This window comes from Vulpes lagopus, chromosome 16, assembly GCF_018345385.1.
Source record: "Vulpes lagopus strain Blue_001 chromosome 16, ASM1834538v1, whole genome shotgun sequence".
NCBI classification, from domain to species: domain Eukaryota; kingdom Metazoa; phylum Chordata; class Mammalia; order Carnivora; family Canidae; genus Vulpes; species Vulpes lagopus.
In genome coordinates, this window is record NC_054839.1 from 55,362,256 (window position 1) to 55,379,420 (window position 17,165).

General features: G+C 41.0%; 1 protein-coding gene across 7 annotated transcripts in view; it reads right to left on the reverse strand.

The window, feature by feature from the left end:
- The window catches only part of TSC22D1 (TSC22 domain family member 1), a 131,805-nt gene extending 114,922 nt beyond the window's left edge, over window positions 1–16,883 (reverse strand). For all 7 annotated transcript variants that reach the window (XR_005984071.1, XR_005984072.1, XM_041731189.1 and 4 more), the window contains exons 1-2: window positions 16,742–16,883; window positions 13,401–16,505 (exon numbers count right to left, since the gene is read on the reverse strand). Coding sequence is in view for 5 of the 7 variants with exons in the window: in XM_041731189.1 (XP_041587123.1) it covers window positions 13,401–16,315 (2,915 nt within the window). In the remaining 2 variants the exon portion in view is untranslated. The remainder of the gene's footprint in view (window positions 1–13,400; window positions 16,506–16,741) is intronic.
- Between the last annotated feature and the right edge of the window lie 282 nt (window positions 16,884–17,165).

The window sequence follows — 17,165 nt, forward strand, 5'->3', positions numbered from 1 at the left end:
ACATGTAGAGATATTCTTGAATAAGTAGGCTCTCCTTAAGGATAGAAATACCTCTGTGCAAATACTTAGTAAGTTATATTCTTTCAAAGACATAGGACACTTTGTAATCTAAGAATTTCAAAATGTCCTTTTAAAAATTGTATTCTTTTATGTATAGATATCCACACACACTTATGGGTATATTCTCAAAATTTTAAATGGTAAATGAAGTGAAAAAAGGCACCAACATATTAAGGAATAACTTGCTTTGGGGGCACCTTAAATGTCAGTAAAATAATCAAATTAGATTTAGTGTCAATGACAGCATTCATGCTCTTTTAACATTTTATTTTTTTAAAGATTTTATTTATTTATTCATGAGAATACACAGAGAGGAGAGAGAGAAGCAGAGACACAGGCAGAGGGAGAAGCAGGCTCCATGCAGGGAGCCTGATGTGGGACTGGTTCCAGGGTCTCCAGGATCACACGCTGGGCTGCACCGCTGAGCCACCAGGGCTGTCCTCTTTTAACATTTTAAATAACTATATATACCAATACCATTTCCCTTTTGGTAGAGACTTATGAGTGCTTAGGGGGATAGGAAGAAATAATTCCTCCTCTTTCCACTGCCTGGAAGAGACTAGCAATGGAATGTATGAAAAGTAAACAGGGAAAGGTCTCTGATCACTAATGTAAAGAACCAATACTAAAATAATAGTTCACACTCAGATTTCTTTTCACTACTAAATATATTTGGGACACATCTGCTTTGGATTAGACACAGATGAACCCCATGAAAACCAACTCCCGAAAATCCCACCTCAAGGTTATGACTTATCTAACATACCTTTAAAACTACAACTATAGATAATAGCCTTTCCTAGAAACTAGGCTATTTTTGTCTGTTTTTAAAGTGAGAAGACAAATATATTGCTTTGAGGGAAAAGAGGATAGGAAAGTGAATACAGTATTTTTATAAACTGAGAAATCTGCTAACCAAAGGGCTTCTATACTGAATCACTTTACAAAGAAAATCACTATCCCTTTAATTTCCTTCATTTATTAAAAAATAACAAAAAACAATTTCCTATCTGGTCCTCCCTGCTTCCAAGTATACCCCCATTCCAATCCAAATACAGCTTGGTTTTACACCAATCTTCCTTGAATGTGATTTAGTCAACAAGTGTTGAACGCCAGATTACTCCTGGAATTCAATCTTCAGTCACTTCCTAAAACAAACTTGCTCTATTAAATCCAACTGTTGCCTTACTGATGTCCTCAATGCTTTTCTTATTTCTTACCCTTTTCATTAATACTCTCTTGCCTGAAACATTTTCCTTCAACCAAAAACTTTCAAAAGGTCCATTCAAAACACACTGCATCCCTGACCTACCAAAGGTCCATTCTATCCCATCTGTGAATTCTGAATGCAATTTCCTACATCATTTTCGAGACTCGCGTTCCAGTTAGTCTGAGAACATTTTGTAGCACTGAGAATTCACTCAGCCTTTCTGAAATTGTTCCTCCATCTATAAACCAAGAGTTGAATGAGACCTCAAGATTCCCAGCTCCAAATATGATTTGTTGATTTCACATCCTGTCATTTATTTTTATTTTTTTTCCTCATGTCATTTAAAACTGTTATTTAGCTCTTATGTTGTCATATCATTTCACCATATGCATGTCATATACACTCCCTAAGGACAAGAACCATGTTTGATCACATCTTTGCCTACACCATTACTATGGAATAATGTACACCTAGTACCTACTCAATAAAGAGAAAGAATTTAATGTAACAGGTACAGTAATATATGTGGGAAGATCTGAAACTTCCTTCTGTATGTCAGAATGGCTGTGAACGTAATGGTAACAGGGTGCCAGAGTATTGGCATGATATCTCCATTCTGGATGTTTATGGGGGTTTTCTGCCACATGTCTGAATTCACTCGTTCGACAAATATTTCAAAACATAGTACGAGCCAGGCACTGTTGCATGCAGTGAGAATACGCAGGTAAACTAGATGGATAAGGTCCTTCTTCTCACAAGGCTTATATTGTTGAGTATAAGAATAAGAGTAGCATTCCCACTCAAACCTCCAAGATCAAAATAAGATGAGGATAGAACAGGACAAGAGATATTTGCAGTTCCCAGTGCCTTTCAATATAGGAAATCTGACTGCGAAAACAGCTTTCAATACTGCTGTCAGAATAGCTCAGGTCTGATCATATGCTACAGAGCCCAACAGTGTGCAAGGGTTATTCAGAGTACAAACTCTGAAATCCAGACTGCCTGGATTTAAATCCTAGCTCCCACTTACTAGCTATGTGACCTCTGAATAAGTTACTTCATCTTTTAAGTTAACCATTCTATGCCTCAATTTCCTCACCTGCAATATGGGGATAATAATGCTACTTACAACTCATATAAGATTGTTCTGAGAATTAAATAAGCTGATATATGTAAAGTGCTTAGAACAATCCTGCACCTAAGTACTGTAATATTCAGCTCTCACAACTACTACTCTTACTGCTAAATTGCTATAGAGTCTACAAACAAGCTAAAGACAGTACCTAACACATAGTAGTAACTCAATATTTAATCAATGACTGAATATATATATATATATATATCGGACTCTTTCTTCCTCTGTGAAAACTGAACAAAAGCATCCTATCAAATTTAAGACTGCTAGGACTCAAGGGGATATAATCTATTTCAAAATACTTTGTTAAAAACAACCCCCCAGGGATGCCTGGGCGGCTCAGTCCGTTAAAGTGTCTGCCTTCAGCTCAGGTCCCAATCCCAGAGTTCCAGGATTGAGGGGAGTCTGCTTCCCTCTGACCCTCCCCTATCTCATGCTCTCTCTCTCTCTCTCAAATAAATTAATAAAATAAAAAAAAAAAAACAACAGTCATACAAGAATAAGGTTTCACTACTATTACCAATAAAAATGTACCATAGCCACATTATAACAAAAATTTACTGCTAGATATTATCTAAATTACATGTTTATACCTTCAAAACATTCCTAACTAGTCAATATGCTGTTTATTACCATGTGAAGATACACAAGGAAAGCTTCATACCAAATAAATTAGATAACTAGATAAGCTGGGAGAAAATGAAGTCTCATCACAATGAGCAATTTTATAATCAATCCAACTACAACTTACTCAGGCATGTACCCAAGGTATCAGAAGTTCCCCAACTTGAGTGGTGAGCTGATATTACAAAAATAATCTAGGAAGCCTGGAAAAACAAGATGTTATCTCATCTGTCTTAACCACATGAAGCTCAGAGTAACCTTTTACGGCTTCATGGATGAGGAAGGGCAATACCATCCATACCATGATAGATCCATACACACCGTGATCTAAAGTTAATTCTTAATAAAAATCAACCATAGTAAATCTTCTCCCCAATCAACATAAATATGGTTTTAAGCCAGCCAACCAGATTAAATACTGATAGGTTTCTCTCACAACTGATGATCACTGTACTACAACATTAGATTCTACATTTTCCCCGTCTGTTTTTAATTACCCCAACCTCAAAAGTAAAGACCTCATCTCTTAACACTTTTTTACCCCCATTAATACCCATAATCAATTTATTGCTAATTCTGATCATTGCCAAACCTTTCTCATTCCCCTTTACATAATCCATAACTTACCTGTTAATAACAAATAACCATAATAACTATAAATAAAATAGATCAGTTTGGAATTTTAAACAGGTAATTAACTCATTATTTACTAAACTGTCTAATAAAGAAAACTCTCAATACAAATGACATTTTTACAAGTTAAATGTTTATATTTTCAACAGCTAAAACTGCACCAAAGGACTTCCAATACTTGAATACTGCTTCAGATTCACATTATATGTTGAGTAGATGAACGAATTCAAAGTTGAGAAAGAATACTGATATCCTAATTTAGAAGTAAATAGGGGTTTTTTGGTCTTATTCAAGTTGAAGAACTTTTATTGGCATAAAAATAGGTAAATACAAAATAAGCACAAACATAAAACAAAATGCTTCTTAAAACCAACGACTGAGATTGCTTTTTTGGCTCATAAACACAGCATAAAGTAATCAATCAATTCTGGTTCACCTCTATTAGAGGAAGAAACAGTGATATTACATGGTCATCTATACAGAACTTATTTACCTTCCAAATATACCACAGTAGTGATTTAAAAAAAAAAAAGTTATCTTTTTGCCACTTTCCCTCATTTACTCACTACGTAGATTTTTCCAAGCTATCTGTTAAGCATTGAAATATACTTTGGATATGTAATAGCATGCCAAACATCCCAGTCCATGAAACTTAAAACCATCAGATAATCACTCACAAAAAAAAAAAAAAAAATTACAAACTGAAATAAACATTAAAAAGAACAGCATTAACAAAGAACCTGAGTTTCGTTTGCTAGGTCAGAGAAGGGTCTATCAAAAAGTGATGGTTAATACACTTGTGAGGAGCACCAAGTAGCAGTGTATAGAATTGTTGAATCACTATACTGCAGACCTGAAACTAATATGATATATTAATTATACTGGAACTGAAATAAATTTTTTTTAAAAATGTGACAGGTAAACTTTGAGAAGGAATGGAAAGCAGGTGAACACCGGATGTTCAGGCTGAAGGAACAGTGTGTACTGTGTACTTACCCTTAAGGAAGAAGTAAGGATAGATGGCAACTTGAACTGAAAGAAGGCAGCTGGAACGCAGAAAAGTGGGGGGGGGGGGGGGGGGGGGGGGAGTGGCATAATATGATGCCAGAGGTGAGCAAAAGCAAAAAAGTAATTACTTTCAAAGTAATAGGAAGGCTTTTAAGGGTGTTGGGCAAGTATGTGATCTAAACAGATTTTTATTTTAAGAATATCATTCTGACTACAAGATATAATAATAGAGAAACCCAAGAATGTATGCAAGAGGCTAGTGAGGAAGCTACTGCAGTACTTTAAGAGGTAAATATGTTTAGACAAGAGTTGTAGCAATGGTGGTGGTGGGGCAGATGAATTAAGGTATATTTTGAAGGTTATGGTCAAGATGCATAGGGTGAGGAAAAGAGAGTTACCAGGCATGGCCCTCGGGTTTCTAAAGTGAAGAACTAGTAAGAAATAATTATTAAAATGAAGATGAACAAAAGAGAGATGTTAGAGATTAGGTAATGAAGAGATAAGTTCATGCTCTGTTGGGACTATCAGAATGCAAGTGGAGATGTCTTACAAAGGCAGATAACAGGGTCACCCTAAAGCTAAGAGAAGGGTGGGCTAATGGTGCGCGTTCAGAAACTGAGAGCATAGACTGCATCTAAAGCCACAGAGCAGATGGAAAAGGCAGTAAGTGAGAAGAGGAACCAGAAACTTGAAGAAACTCCAACACTGAGTCTGACAGAGTAAGTGAATCTAAGAAAGATTGAAAAAAGGGGCCAGAAAGGTGGGAAGGAACTAAAAGGGATCACTGAAAGCAAAAGAGAGTGTTTCAAGAAAGAGAAAAAACAAAGGTCAACTAGGCCCAACAATGCTAAAAAGTCAAATAAGATTTCCGGGTCAAACTGACTGGTAAGGAAGAAATGGTGGAAGGATATGTGAATATATGTGAAGCTAGGAAAAAAAAAAAAGTCAACCTAGAATCTAAAACTAATTATAAAGAGTTCTTTAAAATAATGTAGACATGTAATTCCTTTTAATGAGCCGTTAAAGCATATTCTTACCATGACATATTCAATGGTAACAATACAGTGACATGGCAAAAACCAACCACCAGAGTTCCAACATTGCAGCACGCTTCTAATACTGCAGCACCAGAACAGGTCATGCTTTGCATAGTTTTGTACTTTTATTTTTTTTAATTTTTTTTAATTTTTATTTATTTATGATAGAGAGAGAGAGAGAGAGAGAGAGAGGCAGAGACATAGGCAGAGGGAGAAGCAGGCTCCATGCACCGGGAGCCCGACGTGGGATTCGATCCCGGGTCTCCAGGATCGCGCCCTGGGCCAAAGGCAGGCGCCAAACCGCTGCGCCACCCAGGGATCCCAGTTTCATACTTTTAAATTCAACTTTCTAAGCAAGAACCAAAATCTACTTGTCCTACAATTCTGAAGCCAAAGCTACAAAGACTGAATTTAAATTATTAGGAAGTAAAAACAGTTTTCCTGAAAAAAAAAATTTTTTTCATACAACTTTCTAAAGGAAAAAACCTACTGCATTCAAGGTACATCAACGTGATGACTTTAACCACTTTTTTCTCATCAAGGGCCTACAGGTAAACATTGGTATGTTCCACAGTAATTCTGTTATTTGCACAAATACACAAATCAAAGGAGTCTGCCTTCTTTTCAGGTTTTCAGCCACTCTAATATTATTTATGGGTCTTACCTCTTGTTGGCTTTATTAGCAAAAATACCAAAAGACTTAATTGGAAAAATGGCTTTAAATATTAGCTGTTTTACTACAATACATGTAACCAGAGGCAACTCCATCTCTCTAATAAACTAAGCTTCAGTTTAGTCGCCAGTAAAATAGAAAAAACTTAACCCAGGGTTGTTGAGTTGGTTTAATGTGATGATAAATATTAACTGGATCTAATTCTAACATTTCTAATCACATCTGTGAACTGAAATACTGACTTACGTACTATTCTTATTTCTAATGGATATAAGCCAAGCAATTCCACTTTTAAAATTTATGTTGTCATTACAGATCAAATCTTGGAGCAATGACTTTATTAAAATTTGCATCATTCTTCATATTCAATAGGGCAATATTCTATAGTTAAGACAGGTATATAATGATAGTAAACACATTTCATACTCCTTTTCTAAAAACCCCACTAAGATTACCAGAAAAAAATGAATTTTTAAGATATAACGACATAAGCTCACAAAAAATGAAGAGAATGGGTGAAAAGACAATAGCTACAAAAATTCAGAAACTAGAAAGCAGATGGTTGAGTGACAAATGACTTAGCAAACACTAGAAAATCAAATCTTTAGCAAACAGTGGAGAAAGCCAAGAACAAACCCAATTTAAACTGTAAAATCCCCAAAAGACTCAGCAATTGGCAGGACCACATACATCCAAAGTGGGATATGGGGGAGAGAGGGCGATAAAATAAAGGAAGATCGTGTAAATGTCTTTTTAAGAAGTAACCAGCACCACTGATCCCAACCACCCCTCCCCAAAGCCAACAAAAAACTGAAAATATATTGTCTGAAGAATATAAAACACAATACCCCAAGACTGAGAAAATCAAGTATAGCCATAGGCAGGAAGATATACTGAAAACAGGATGCCTGAGTGAAGAAATATATATAGGGATACTCAGATTCCCCCAAGACCATTTACCCAACTTCCCTATCCCCCACAACCTTCATCTCAAGCAAGAAAGAGACTTCTATAGGGGATCTAACCACCTCAAAGACAAGACATGAAGACACTGACATTAAAAGTCCTCTAACCAAACAGCCCAGTCTAGTTACCATACAGTAAAACTAACAAGGCTCACTGAGAATTTCTAATTAGCATTTTACTCCCCTATTCACACACAACCACCAACCATCCAAGGCTACAGAATGTGAAGGATAAAGACCAAAGCAAATACAAACTAAGAAAACAAACCTAGGGGACACTGATCACACAAGAAGAAATATTTTTTAAAAATAATAATGTTTATATATTCATATAAGAGAATGTACTATTGTTTCTATAGCAGGATACTGTTTAGAAGGAGCAAGGACCAAAAAATAAAAGATTTGGGAAATTAAATATATGATAATACATGAAAACTCAATAAAAATGGAGCAAATAGAAAAGGAGATGGAAAATAGTAAAATACAAGAAAATTAGAAAAAAGTCAAGAAGATCCATAACCCCAATAAGAATTTAAGGGAAAAAAAAAAAAAAAAAAAACAGAAAATGGGAAATTATAACCAAGACCTCATTCAAAAAAAAAAAAAAAAAAAAAATCCCAAGAATTAAAAGATGGTTCCAAGGGCAGCCCAGGTGGCTCAGCGGTTTAGTGCCACCTTCAGCCCAGGACATGATCATGGAGATCCGGGATCGAATCCCACGTCGGGCTCCCTGCATGGAGTCTGCTTCTCCCTCTGCCTGTGTCTCTGCCTCTGTGGGTGTGTGTGTGTGTGTGTGTGTGTGTGTGTGTGTGTGTGTGTGTGTGTGTCTCATGAATTTAAAAAAAAAAAATTTTTTTTTAATTTAAAAAAATTTTTAAAAGATGGTTCCATATTAAAAGGGCACACCAAGTACTCAACAAGATGGATGAAAAGAGACCTACAGAAGGACCCATTACTATAAAATTTCCAAACCCTGGAAATAGATACAATCATAAAAGCTTTCAGAGAATTAAAGAGAGAGAGGGGAAGAGAGGAGTAAAAAGGTCAGAGAAAAAAATTAAAACACACAATATTTGAGAAATGAGAACTACCCAGACTTCTGAAAAGCAATATGGAAGCTAGAAAGCAATGGAGTAAAATTATAAAACATTACAACTTTCCATGTAGTATTCTTAACCTAACCAAATAATCAAACAAGTGTCAGGGTAAACTAAAACCATTTTTTTTTTTAAAGATTGTAAAGAAATCTCTACATCCAACATGAGGCTCAAACTCACAACCCTGAGATCACGAGTTGCATGCTCTACAGACTGAGCCAGCCAGGCACCCCTTAGAATTTTTTCTTTTCCTTTTTTTTTTTTTTTTAAATAATCTCACCCCAACATGGGGCTCAAATTCATGATCCTGAGATCAAGTGTCACATGCTCTATGAATTGAACCAGCTAGGCACTCCTAAAACGATTTTAAAACATCAAGTAAATCAAGAATGAACATGACATGGATCACTGCAAAATGGAAAGCCAACCCCAGGAGAAAGTGAAGGGAATCCCACAATAATGATGGTGTACCAAGTCTAGAAGACACTCAGTCCAGAATGGAGGTCAGAGGGACATGAGACACTGCCTCAGGAAGATAAAATTGATAACAATACCTGGTATGTCTGAACATCTCAAGGGACATTCAATGAAAAAGGTGAATTAGTGATAATTACAGCAAAAACTAAGCCACAGGGTGGGGCAGAGACACTGAACTTCAGCCAGAGCACCCTATGGTAAAGCTAACAGTCAACAAGTCACACAAGATAAGCTCTTTAGTCTAACGTGCAAGCAGATGACCAAGAATTACCAGACATCTGAGGAAAGGCTCTGTCCCATAAGGCAAAGCAAAAATGGGCATAAAGCCAATTCGGAGGAAACAGATGAAAACCTGGGGCGGGGGGGTGGGGGTGGGTACCTACTAACATTTCTATATGCTAAGTAATATATAGAAATATATATACTATACATTCTACATGTACTAGATAGCTGGGGTGTGGTGGAGGGAGGCAGGCAAGTGTGGTACATTGTACAGCACACGAAAAGTGTTATTTTACAAGAATGCTGAAATCTTAACCATTAAGAAGAAAGGGTGCCATGAGGTAAGGGAGATTAGTGGAGTAGCGGATAACAAAATTAAATCTTCATTTTCTATCCAGGAAGTTAATAAAAGCAAAACAAAAGCAGAGAGTATTTTATTTAACACACACTATACTGGGCATGTGGGTTAGATACAGTTCTAAAGGCTTTCCCAAATTCATTTCCTATGACAACCCTATTGACATAGGTACCCCCACTTTTTTTTTTTTACATGAGCAAAATGAGGCATAGAGAGAGGTTAAGTAGCCCAATGTTACATAAAACAGTTGACAGAGAAGATTCAAACCTACAGTCTAATTCCAGAGTCCATGCTCCTACCCATCAAAGCCATGTTGCATATCCAGTAACAATACAAGCATGTAAACAGGACAAGGATTACTGAAAAGAGGTAAGTGACTGCTTTTGGGAAAGGAAAAAATGGAAAAGGAAGGGGACAGGAAGCTTTTGTTTGTTTTGATAATCATGTAAACTTTTTTACTCTTTAAACTGTGCAGGTACAACCTAAATAAAAAGTAAAGCCTGTAGCTTAGTATTCTATAGTTAAAACATTTTATCTAATGCTACCATCCTCAGTAGGCAAAAATGAGTACTACTCCTATTTCATAGATAAGACTTTCCTTCCTCTTCAACAAAATTTGAGGGCCCACTACATAACAGGCATTTGTATTCAGAAGACAGATATCAATTCACCTCAAATAATGATGAGGTGAAAGAAGTGCAAAAAAGCAAGTGTCTTTATTCTTTTCAATTTATTGCATATACTGTATGACCCTGAATCTCTAATAGCTGTGCTTAAGATGAGAAACAATATAAATTTTAAATAGTGACAGGAAAAAAAAAAAAAAAGAGAGAGAGAGAAAGGTCACCTCCTTAATTTGTTCAAAAAATATTTAGTTCTTGCCCTTAAGGAGCTCAGAGTCTTGTGAGGAAGACAGGTAAACATAATTATAATTGAATGAGTGCAGTGTGTTAAATAGAGGAATACCAAAAAGTGCTAAGGAAACAACATGTTCTGGGTAAAGGGAATGCTTTAGAGATAACATCTGAGCTGAGTCTTAACGGGATGAATAGAAGTATGACCAATTTTACATAAAAGGCTGTACTAACAGTTGGAAAACACAGAAGACCACAGATCAGTGTGAAATGCCTATATTTTCCCTGTTTTATAAAGGTAAGTTCATGTAAAAGGATAAAATAAGACATTAATACTTTTTCAATGAGAGTGAATTTTAAAAAACAAGATACATTATTATCTTAACGCCTGACCCATGTTTCTAATTTATGGTCTTGCCCAATGATCGACTGAAAGCATGTTCCACATACCTAATAAGCATTTTAAGTTTTAAAGCCTTAAGAGTATTATTTCAAAAGAAACCTAAAGAATAACCATCTTTCATTTGCCTCACCACCAAAAAAAGTTTCATTGCTAACACGGTTTCTAAGTCATAATATTGAAATTATAATGTACCGCCCCCCTTCTACCTCTTGAAGAGAGAAATTGGTGAGCAAACCTCAGAAGATGCAAGTGACACAGACGTTATCATGGGAAGAAAAGGTAAGAATTTTTTTTATAATCATTATCACTTTTTTCCTCTCGTAGATATTCTTAAACTCCCATCCAAGGGCAAGTTTAAATGAAACATTTCTCTAAACTTTGGGGATAAAAGAAATAATTTGCAGTGAAACACCATGAAAAAAATAATATACATGTTTCCCCTTATTGACTTTTACAGGTATTTTAGGGGTGACACATTTTGATTTTTCAGTAAAGGATACCTATGAAACAAAACTTTCCTGGTTTTGATGACTTTGATGTTAACTAACAAAGGTTCAAATACGTAGTAAATTCAAAACAGGTAGAGTCAACTCAAGTTACTTCACACCAATATTCAATCATACTTCTTGTTCCTTTATTTCCAAATCTTTCTACATAATTCGCCCCTAATTAATCTTCCTCTCAGTTACTGTATGGAAAAATTAATTTTGTGCTAAATACCTTAAACTGCCATCTATCCCTACAATTAAAAACCTACTTCTAAGTGGCAACATCTGACTTTAATTGTCTGGAAAAGCAAGTTGTGGAAAGCTCTATCATGCCCTACCACCAGGGGAAGAAAAGGAGAAAGTCAACCAGGAGACCACAAATGGTAATTAACAAAAATCATGGCAGGTTTCAATTCAAAATGTGTGGTTTTCATTTGTGTATTTCATCTGTCTTTTATCTTGCTGGATTCAGTATCCACATAATACCTGATTTTCAGGGGCTTCACTCAATCACACACTCTAGATTTAGAAAACATTAATATTTGGGGTAAATAATTACTTAAAATTATAGTGAATATTAGTAATTACAGGTGTGAATATTGACCTATGAAACAGAGTTTTATCAGTAATTATATTAGGACTCTTAAGGAAACCACATCCTAGAAGAGGTCCTCTTAAGTAAACTCTGTATACGTGATACGGAATTCATTTGGTTAGGTAACGAGGTTTTAATTATATGACTCCTGAAAAAATTATAAAAATCCTGAAAAACAAGATTTTAAATTATATCAATTAACCATACTTTTAACTAACATCTCTTAAGTAATTAAAAAAAATATATGTATCGTGAAAACCTCACTGGAACGTTTGGCCTTTGTTCTCTTTTTCTAAAAACTGCAATTCTTTTGAAATACTCTCAATTTTTCCAAAGTGAAAACCACAAAGACACATTTAGGATATAAATTTCCAATTGGTTTGATGAAAGTTCCATCACAAAAATCTCCAACTAATACTAAAATAATTAAATGTCTTTAGAGCTTATTCCGAGTTGCATGGCTAAAATAAATAGCCTTGGTCATTAACTCCCTATGATACTATTTTGATCAAGGTTAGTCACAGACCGGCAAATCTGTGACAAGAACATTCCTTTAAAAATCAACTTTGTTTAAAGCCATGTAGAATCCTTAGAGATTTCACAACTTTCTAATCAGTCAGCTTAAAGGACACAATTTGATTCAGTGGCATGGTTAGAGCATTATTTCCAATTCAATCATGAAAACACTGGTTTAATAGTGTTTTGGTTTTTTTTTTTTTTGGCCTTATGTATTTTTTTGGCAAAGAAGGGAACAGGTGGAATAGATTAACAGGAGAACAAAGTCTTATTTCCATGCCCCTATAAATCCAACCCTTCAAGACTTTCCCTATTCTTTAAAATGGCTACCACCTTGATCCACTATACAAAAGGGAAAATAAAATGTACAGACTACCACTATCAAAGATAAATCTGGTTATTTTGACAGTGTAAGCCTCCCTCCCCCATGACATACTTTTTAGGATTCCCATTCCTCTTCGGTTCAGATAAAATGACCATTAAATAAGTGTACAAAAGTTGGTCAATTACAGTATAAGGGTAACCTATATAATAACCCAGACTAGGTCATCTTTCCTATAAGGTCTGACTAGGAAAAGCAGGTAACATTATCTTTTGCAGATTAAGATCAAACACAGTAGAAGTGAAAAGGAGAAACATTCGTGGGAACCACAGCAACCCCCCTCCAGCCCCCAGAGATGATCATAAGGATTTTAGTAATTCAAAGGAATGGATGAACTATTATATAGGTTAGCAAAAATCTTCTGTAAGAAATCCCTTTAAAAAGCCTAAGTAACAAAAAAAACACCTGGTGCCCTCAGACCTATACTTAATACTCAATAACTATTGTCAAATAGTTTGCATACTTACACCCACCTGCTATCTCCACTCTGAAACCATTCCGTGACACTCTTGCTCTAGGAAACTTACCACGAAAACGATTTTCACACACAAAAATGAAAAAAGAGGTCATGCTCTCGACAAATTCTGTGCATGTACAAAGCTACTCAATAGATTCACTACTCTGAATCTGTTGAATGTCTGCAGAAACATGGCATAATCTTACCTCTCATCCTCGCCATCCACCAGGGGTGTCGTCAGCGGTAGCACCTTCAACGGGAAAAGAGAAGCAGAGGCTGCTAGGCTGCTGCTACTCCCATCTGAAACTGCTGACATTCCCCCACTGTCACCACTGATAGTCTGAGGTAAGCCAACTAAGGAGGGTTCCGCTGGGCGCCTGGCATCTTCAATTTGGCTTCCAATTGCCTGAGCTAATGATTGTGCAGAGAACTGAGTAGAACTTAGTGGGATCTGTTGTGCCAGAGGCAGATTTATATTAGTTGCTATCAAGGGAGGTTGACTAACACTCTGAACCAAATTACCATTTTGAGTGGCAGGGGTTTGTGCTATATTCTGTGGTGGAACCAAGTTTGTTGGGGCAGAAGGCATTCCAGAAGGACCAGCTGAACTAACCTGATTTGTAACAGAAACACTACTAGCAGAGGGCAAAGGGCTAACTGCAGGCAACTGCTGCGAAACTTGAGCTACTGATTCTACTCCTTGTGGCTGGGGAGGCACAGTTAACAAGGTACTTTGGGGTGCAAGGACCAATTGTTGAGGAAGGCTCGAAGCACTAGTTTGAACTCCCTGATGAATAATCGCGGTTTGAGCAGGTGAAACTATCTGTGAAGACGGAGGAGCACCTTGCTGAATAACTGAAGGTGTGACTTGGGTAGAGGGCTGCTGCACTGCAGTAGCTATGTTTGCCTGTTGACCAATATTTGCGATTTGACCGCCAGTAGGTACCACAGATCCTGCCGTCTGAGCCTGGCCAACAGGCTGGCCAGAGGCCCCTGCAGGTTGTGCTTGGATTGCGGTGGGCTGCACTGGCAGCTGGATACTCTGTGGCTGGGCCGTAGGCATCACGGTCGTTCCTGCTCCCACGGCCGCAGCACTGGGCTGTCCCGAGGACACGGACACCGCTGTCTGGAGCATCGGCGGCGGCGGCTGCGGCTGCGGCTGCACATACTCTGAAGTAGGATTCTGAGTCACCGGTTTACCATGGCCTGGGACCATCTGTGCAGATACAGTCGGTTGCTGTTGTCCGTACTGTAACTGTTGGGGTGGTGCCCCTGGAAGGGGAGCTTGCACTGGAGGAGCCGGCTGAGAATATGGCAGTTGGGGTTGAGCCAAACTGGAAATGGAAGGCTGCTGACCTAAAGCTGAAGTTACACCAACCACATTCACAGGTGATGGCTGGATACCCGTCGCGGTACTGAGAGTGGCTTGCAGAGGGACCGGCTGAAGACCTGGCTTTTGATAGCTCAGTTCTTGCGACTGCAACTGTACTTGTGTGATCTGCGACTGAGAAATACTCTGTGGTAGACTGACTGCTGAAATACTCTGAGGACCAGAGCTACTGAAATCCATCTGTTGAAGAGCCATACCTTGAAGGGTTGGCTGCTGCTGCTGCTGCTGCTGCACCACCACAGTAGGGGCTCCCATCTCTCCACTTCCCACACTCTCCGTGTAGTGACTCAGTGTGCTGACACTACTGCTCACTGAACTCCCACTAGTGCTCTCCCTCTCAGAAGTCACTTCTGGGTTTTGCTTTACAGTTTCCACCACTTTATTCATCGCCACACCTTCCGCAGCAGGTGCGGCGTTTTCTTTCTCATAGAACTCGGTGCAGGTCCATCTACCTTTCTTAAAAGGTTCAGAACTAGAATCTAACTTCACAACTCTGAACCTCGACGTGTTAACTGTCGGTGGCTGCTGCTGACTGGAAACTGATCCCACAGTCATCCCTGCAGCTGCATTAGGGGCGCTGTTAACAACAGCGGAGGAAGAAACAGAACCATTGCCCATGCCACTCAAGATATTCACATTCACACCGCTGCCAACTCCAGGCCCGACACTCGCACTAGCAGCACTAGGAATATTGCTTGCGTTTATACTGGCATTACTAAGCATGCTGCTTGTCACGCTAGGATTAAAAGTACCCACAGCAGTGATGTTAACATTATTCACCGTAGTAGTGCCACCAACAGAACTTATACCTATACTGCCGGTAGTACTTGGAGCTCGGATATTAGTCATTACGGATGCAGGTGAGCCTCCCGATGAGACAGCAGAAGTCGGTGCAGCTGGTGCGACGCTGTCGGAGCTTCCAGGGGCAGAGAGTTTTCTGGATACCGGACTTGAGGGTGGCCCTCCGGGAAGGGGTGGGCTGGCCACGCCGGCATGGGATGGATGGTGGTGCCCGTGGTGGAGGTGGTGCCCGTGATGAAGGTGATGGTGGTGATGGAGGTGGTGAGGATGAGCGTTCCCATTGATCACAACGTTCTGGGGGGGAAGGTGAGGCAGATGGGGCTGCGGGAGGTGGGGCTGGTTGGGAGACACTGCCCCGGGCGTCTCGGCTTCCTGGAAGTTATTGAGAGTCTCTTCCGAGGAGCTGCGCTCGGGCTCCCCCAGGTCGGTCGCCCTGGAAAGTGACACATCGAGGATCTCGGAGGAGGACAGATCCTCCGTGTGGGACTCGTCCAGGTCGTCGTAGCTCTCCGTGTCCTCGGCGATGCTGTTGTTGGAGCTGATGCTGGCCGAGATCTGAGCCGGGGTGACGCTGGTTATCTGGAAGCCACTTTTCTTTTTCATCTGAGTTCCGCCCGGCGCGAGGGGCTGCGCCTGCAGCGGAGCCTGCGAGAGGAGGTTCAGGCTTTGTGGAGGCGGAGGCTGCGGCCCCGACGTGGAGGATGCGGCGGGGGGAGGCGGCTGGAGCAGCGACGGAGGCGGAAGATCCTCGGAAGATGTGACACTAGTACCGACGCCGGTACCTGCCGCGCCGAGCGCAGAGGCGCCGCCGCCGCCGCCGCCGCCGCCGCTGCCCCTTCGAGGGAGCATCGCCGGGTGCGCCATCTTCCTAGCGCCGATGTCTGCAGCGGCCGCGGCCGCCGCGGCGGTGGACTCGGGCGGCTGGTGCATTGTGTCGGGGGCCGGGGGGGCGGAGGAGGCGAGTGCAATTTCCTTCTTCTGCACCGTAATCTTTGTATTCGCGACGCCGGGGAGGAAAACGGGACCTGACGCTCCGCCCGGCGCGGGTCCTCCTCCTCCTCCTCCTCCTCCTCCTCCTTCTCAGCAGAAGGCGCCGGCCGCTCCTGCCTTCGAGGGCGAGCTTCGGGAAGGGAGGATGGACGAGGGTGAACAGGGCGGCCCGAGAGGCGGGGGCCCCTTCAGTCCTCCGCCATCCACTTTCCCCTCTAGTCTCACGCCCCCCTCTCTAGTCCGCCTTCACGTGGGGTGCGGGGCAGGGGAGGTGGGGGTGAGGGTGGGTGGGTGGGGGTGGGGTGGGGTGGGGTGGGGTGGGGGACGCCAGGGGAGGGGGCGGTGGGGAAGCCCAGAAATGCCCACCTTCTCCGGCCGACTCGGGGGCTCCGCAGCCCCTGCGGCGGCGGCCGCTGCAAGAGCCTCCCGGGCGCCGTGCACCGGCCGAGGCGGCGCGGAGCGGGGGCCGCCGTCCCCTCGCCGCCCCGAGCCCCGAGCTCAGGGTCGCTCAAGCCTTCCCCTCCCGGCCCCGCCGGCCCCGCTCGGCCCTCCCCGCCCGCGCCCCGCGGACCCTTTCAAACCCCCTGGGCTCGCGGCGGCTGTTCCGTGAGCAGACGCTGGCCGCGGCCGGGGCCGGGGCCGGGGCCGGGGCGGCGAGGCTCGGCGGGGCGGGGCCCGGGAGTGCGCGCCCCGGGGAGGGGGTGGGTGTCCGCCCCCCCCGCCCTTGCCCGCCCGCGGAATGGGTAATGAGGCTTTTCTCCGCAGCAACAGCATCACGAGTTGCAGTTCC